At 52.0% G+C, this 6,222-nt stretch overlaps 1 protein-coding gene across 1 annotated transcript in view; it reads left to right on the top strand.

Annotated features, from left to right (window-relative positions):
• Positions 1 to 5,981, top strand: part of TMOD2 (tropomodulin 2) — a 35,073-nt gene extending 29,092 nt beyond the window's left edge. The window contains exons 8-10 of the mRNA XM_029070915.2: positions 1,590 to 1,733; positions 2,824 to 2,968; positions 5,737 to 5,981. Coding sequence (XP_028926748.1) covers positions 1,590 to 1,733; positions 2,824 to 2,968; positions 5,737 to 5,771 — 324 coding nt within the window. The 3' untranslated portion in view covers positions 5,772 to 5,981. The remainder of the gene's footprint in view (positions 1 to 1,589; positions 1,734 to 2,823; positions 2,969 to 5,736) is intronic.
• Positions 5,982 to 6,222: the final 241 nt, after the last annotated feature.

A 6,222-nucleotide genomic window follows, 5' to 3' on the forward strand; every position in this document is an offset into this window, starting at 1 on the left:
TAATAATAACGATAATGACGGCATTTGTTAGGCGCTTAAACTCTGGGCCAGGCACCGTACTAAGCAGTGGGGTGGATACAAGCAAACCGAGTTGGACGCAGTCCCTGTCCCAAGTGGGGCTCACCGTCTCGATCCCCATTTTTACAGATGAGGTAACTGAGGCCCAGCGAAGTGAAGTGACTTGCCCATGGTCACACAGCAGATAAGTGGCGGAGTCAGGATTAGAACCCATGACCTTCCGACTCCCGGGCCTGCGCACTATCCACTATGCCATGCTGCTTCTAAAGCAACACAAGCACTTAGTTCAGGGTCTGCACATAGTAAATACTCAACAAATACAAATGATTGATTGAATATAAAACACAAGGATAAACTCCCCTACAGAGGCAGGGGGATGGACTGGAAGGCCTCTCAAGGTCCCTCCGAGCCTGAGGAATCCAGGACTGTTTAATCTTGCTCCCCTCCTCATCTTTCATTATAGTCCCGAAGGCGTAATCCGGCTGAGTGGAAAGAGCCCGGGCATGGGAGTCAGAGGTCATGGGTTCTAATCCCAGCTCTGCCACTTGTCAGCTGGGTGACTTTGGGCGAGTCGTTTCACTTCTCAGTTACCTCATCCGTAAAATGGGGATTAAGACTGTGAGCCCCACGTGGGACAACCTGATCACCATGTATCCCCCACCAGTGCTTAGAACAGTGCTTCACAAATAGTAAGCGCTTAACAAATGCCATCATCATTATTATTATACTATCTCAGAGAGTAAAGGTTATTCTCCTGTACTGGGCCTTTGAAGACATGAAACGTGCCAAGCCAAGAGAGGTGGCTGAGAGCACATCAATCAACAGTTTCCACAGAGCACTCAGTCTGTGCAGAAGACTGTATCGAGCGCTTAGGAGAGTTCAATAGAGGTAATAGATGCAATCCCTGCTTTCAAGGAGTTTACAATCTAGCAGGAGAGGTAGAGGCTAAAATAAATTACAGTTATACAACCGGGTAAAAACACATGGACATAAGGCTGCCGGGGGCGGGGTGTGGTGGGGGAAGAGACCCAGGATGATTTGTAAGCTCCCTGTGGTCAGGGAAGTTTGTAAGCTCCCTGTGGTCAGGGAACATGGCTAACAACTGTTATACTGTCCTCTCCCAAGCGCTTAGGATGGTGCTCTGCACACAGTAAGGGCTCAATAAATGACTGATTATGGTTCAAGAAAGGATTTAGATGGACATAAGCAGGGACTCTCTGTGTATGTATGTGTGTGGGGGAAAGTGTGCTTGAAGACAATCCACCATCAGTGGGTTTCCTAGCTTTCTGGGAGCAAGGAAGGACTACCAGAAGAGTTTGCAGGGTTCCCATCCTGGGGATCTTTAAAAGGAGAGAATGGCAGGCCTGTCATCCCTCTCCCCCCCGCAGCCCCCATCGCCCCCATACCTCCTTGGTGGTGGTTGGTAGGGGTGGGGATGGAAAATGAAGCTTCCGCCCCCGACGTTTTCCGGGACAAAAACCATCCTTAGCATTTCCCAGGCAGCTCCGCTGCTGCTGCTCTGCAGATTTCAGAGACCCTCCTTGACCTTAAGGCTCTCCTTGCACCTTAAGGCTTTTGCAGACACTCTGAAAGTAAACAAGACGCTGAAGAGTCTGAACCTGGAATCCAATTTCATCACTGGAGCCGGGATCCTGGCCCTGGTCAATGCCCTGAAAGAGAACGAGACGCTGACCGAGATCAAGATCGATAACCAGGTAAGAGCCGACAGCAGCCCCGTCCCTCCCCCGAGCCCCTGCGGAGGCAGACCATGAGGAGACACCCCCTCACCAAGGAAGCGGAGCCGCTACAGAGCGCTAGAGTCCGAGGGGGAAGGGCTCGAGGGACACCGAAAGGCCTGTCTGGGAAGCAGAAAAGCTTATCAGCCAGGGGATTTGGGATTCAAGGCGGGATGGCTCTGGGAGCAGGGCACGCAGGTGACATCGACTATCTGCCGCCCTCTGACCCCAACCCTGAATCTTCCCGACTCTTTCAAAGTCACCCAGAGGGAAGATTCCTAGCAGCAGTTTTCAGAGCTTCCATCCTCGCTAGCCCGGACCGTGCTAGGTTTTCTAACCCGGCCTCGCATTCCTGCGACCTGAAGAGGGAAAGAATCCCGCGAGGAACTGTGGAAACTCCAAGCATTTGCTCTCTGTGAAGCATTATAATAATTCTAAGCCCTGGGCTAGAGACAGAATAATCAGATCAGATCCTGTTCCTGACCCCCAAGGAGCTCAAATTCGGAGAGACGGAGACAGCAAGCACGTTCTCCTGACTCCCACGCCTTGATCTTGTCACCGGGCCTCACCGTCTTTTAGGGCGGAGGGAAATCAGAGCGTAAACTGCTCTTCATCCCACCCTCACCAACCAGTTCCCGAGACCAGTTCCAAAGAGGAATGACAGGAGAGAGTCGCCGGGATCAGAGAGGTCTCTGGAGGAGGGAAGAAAGCAGGCTTTGGCCTCGAGTTTCGTTTCCTTCGGCGCTGGCCTCATATTCTGACGAGGAGGATGGAGGGGACCTCTCTGCCTGTCACCTCTCCGCTCAGCTGCACTTCACCGTGGCAGCAACTGAGGAATCTGGGGCTCGCGGGAGTCGGAGGTGGCTCAGCGGAGTGAGGGAAGCTCCCCACCCTCAGCCCTAGTCAGAACAGTGGTCACCCCGCCTCCCTTCCAAGTAAATGTTTCCCCTTCCTTCTCGGTATGAACGGCTGTGTGTGCATGCACGTATATGTATACGTCTGCTCACGTGTGTATATATATATATATATATATATATATATACGTGTACGTGTGTCCGTGACCAACCAGAGGCAGCAGTTGGGAACGGCGGTAGAAATGGAAATTGCCCAGATGCTAGAGGAGAACTCCATGATCCTCAAGTTTGGATACCAGTTCACCAAACAAGGGCCACGCACCAGGGTTGCGGCCGCGATCACGAAGAACAACGATCTAGGTAAAGTCCCCCTCAACCTCCTGGAATTGCTGCACTCGCTGGCCGGGGTGGAGGAGGGGCACGGGGTGGGGGGTGCTCCCAAATATACCCCTGGAATATTCTAGATGACAGAGATCATTGAATTGGGGGTCATGGTCATGTAGCATGTTTTTTATTATTATTATTTTTTAATGGTGCTTAGAGCACGGGCCTGGGAGTCGGAAGGTCAAGGGTTCTGATTCCGGCTCCACCGCTCGTCTGCTGTGTCACTTCGCTTCTCTGTGCCTCAGTTACCCCATCTGTAAAATGGGATTTGAGACGTCGAGCCCCATGCGGGAAAGGGACTGTGTCCAACCCAGTTTGCTGGTATCCACCCCAGTGCTTATCGGTGCCTGGCACATAGTAAGTGCTTAATAAATACCTTTTTTTTTGGAAAAAAAAGGTGCTTCCCCAGAAGCCCTTTATGGGAGCCCCAGGTTTGTCTCAGTCCCCGTCATCCTGAAGACTCAATGCACCATCCACCTGGGATCGGGAAAAAGGTCATCCCTTTCAATATATTTTACGGTGTAGAACAGCGCTTTGCACCTAGTAAGCGCTTAATAAATACCATCATTATTATTATGTGCCAGGCACTGTTCTAAGCGCTGAGTCAGGTAAAGGCTAATGAGGTTGGACACAGTTTGTGTTCCACATGGGGCTCACAATCTTAATCCCCATTTTATAGATGAGGTAACTGAGGCACGAGAAGTTAAGTGACTTACCCAAGTTCACAGAGCAGACGAGCCGTGAGCTGGGATTAGAACCTGGGTCTTCTGACTCGCAGGCCACGCTCTTTTCACTAGGCCATGCTGCTTCTCTGTGGTTGTAATGATAATGACGATGACAATAATAACAGCAAGAACATTAATAACAATTGTGAAGCACTTATTATATGCCAAGCATTGTGTTAAATGCTAGGATAGGTACAAGATCATCAGGTCCCACGTGGGGCTTACAATCTAAGTAGGAGGGAGAACAGGTATTGAATCCCCGTTTTGCAGATGAGGGAACTGAGGCACAGAGAAGGTAAGTGACTTGTCTAAGGTCACACAGCAGAGCTGGGATTAAAGCCCAGGTCCTCTGATTCCCAGGCCCAGGCTCTTTCCACTAGGCCCCGCTGCTTCCCACGCTGCTGGTATCAGGCGTATTTATTGAGCACCTCTCTGTTCACAGCACTGTATTTAGTATTTTGCTCAAACATCCTTAATAGTAATAATAACAATAATACCAACAGTAATAATAAAATAATAATGACGATACTTGCGGTTTTTGTTTGACGGTTACTACGGGCCAAGCACAGTACGAGAATAATAATAATAATAATGTTGGTATTTGTTAAGCGCTTACTATGTGCCGAGCACTGTTCTAAGCGCTGGGGTAGACATAGGGGAATCAGGTTGTCCCACGTGGGGCTCACAGTCTTAATCCCCATTTTACAGATGAGGGAACTGAGGCACGGAGAAGTTAAGTGACTCGCCCACAGTCACACAGCCGACAAGTGGCAGAGCTGGGATTCGAACTCATGAGCCCTGACTCCAAAGCCCGTGCTCTTTCCACTGAGCCACGCTGCTTCTACGAGAAGCAGCGTGGCTCAGTGGGAAGACCACGGGCTTGGGAGTCAGAGGTTGTGGGTTCGAATCCCAGCTCTGCCACTTGCCAGCTGTGGGACTGTGAACCCCATGTGGGACAGGGACTGTCTCCGACCTGATTAGCTTGTATCTACCTCGGCGCTTAGTACAGTGCCAGGGACATAGTAAGCGCTTAACGAATACTATCAAGCAGCATGGCTGGGACATAGGAAGTGCTTAACGAATAATACTAAGCAGCACGGCTTAGTGGAAAGAGCCTGGGTTTGGGAGTCAGAGGTCGTGGGTTCTAATCCCGGCTCCGCCACCTGTCAGCTGTGTGACTCTGGGCAAGTCACTTCACTTCTCTGTGCCTCAGTTACCTCAAATGTAAAATGGGGATTAAGACTGTGAGCCCCACCTGGGACAACCTGATTACCTGTATCTAGCGTGGCTCAGTGGAAAGAGCCTGGGCTTCGGAGTCAGAGGTCATGGGTTCGACTCCCGGCTCTGCCACTTGTCAGCTGTGTGACTGTGGGCAAGTCGCTTAACTTCTCTGGGCCTCAGTTACCTCATCTGGAAAATGGGGAATAACTGTGAGCCTCACGTGGGACAACCTGATTACCCTGTATCTACCCCAGTGCTTAGAACAGTGCTCTGCACATAGTAAGCGCTTAACAAATACCAACATTATTATTATTATCCCAGTGCTTAGAACAATGCCCGGCACACAGTAAGTGCTTTAACAAATGCCATCATTATTATTATTATTATGTATGTTATTTTGGTCCCTTTTTTCGGCTCTCCGGAACACATTAATGCACTTTCTGTTATCAACCAGGGGAAACTTTCCTTCATTTAGCGCTCTTTTCACGGACTCAGTTGGGAGCGGGAGCTGTGATGTATCACTATTTATTGAGCACCTCCTGTGTGCACAGCACTGAACTACTCGGGAAAATGCCGCTGAGTGAGAAGCGTGGAGGGGCTCGGCGGCCTGAGAGCCTCCGCGACAGCATCCAGACCACAGAGTCCATGCCCGGGAGCGGTTTTGGGGCTTGGAGACTCTCCGGGGGCTTTGGGGGGGCTCTGGCACGGGGGGCCGGAACGACACGCGCCAAGACTCCCGGTTGACTTTGTTTCTCTCTGGACGAGACGCCCGTTGAACTCTGTTTCTTTCTGGCCTAGTGCGCAAGAAGCGAGTGGAGGGCGATCGGCGCTAGGCCGGGGTCCGGAGCGCCGGAGCCCCGCTTCAGGCAGCCGTTTGGCGGGAGGGGGGGGTCCGCCTCAAGCCTCCGCCGTTCTCCCAGGGAAGACGCCGGATGCCGCCTGATTCAAGGACGTCGATCCCGTTCATCGCCCTCCTCCCCCGCCTTCTGCCTACGCGACTCCTCCCTTCTGTTTTCTTTCCAGTGCCACGACCTCATCTCAGACAGTGCCCCCCACCCACCCCCGCACACCCCTTTACGCGGACACACGTGGGCGCACAGGCTCACGTATACACACACGTGCATTGGGATCCCGGGGAGCTCACCCAAGCCCGAAGGCTGGGTGTGGGGGACCTTCACGCCCCGGAACGGGTCAAGGGTCCCGTTCCCGTTGAGCTAGCCTAGTGAGCGTCCATCGTTTAGCGGTCCCAGTTCCCGGCGCTTGTGCTTCCTCCTGCTGCGGCGG

Source organism: Ornithorhynchus anatinus, chromosome 8 (genome assembly GCF_004115215.2).
Source record: "Ornithorhynchus anatinus isolate Pmale09 chromosome 8, mOrnAna1.pri.v4, whole genome shotgun sequence".
NCBI classification, from domain to species: Eukaryota; Metazoa; Chordata; class Mammalia; order Monotremata; family Ornithorhynchidae; genus Ornithorhynchus; species Ornithorhynchus anatinus.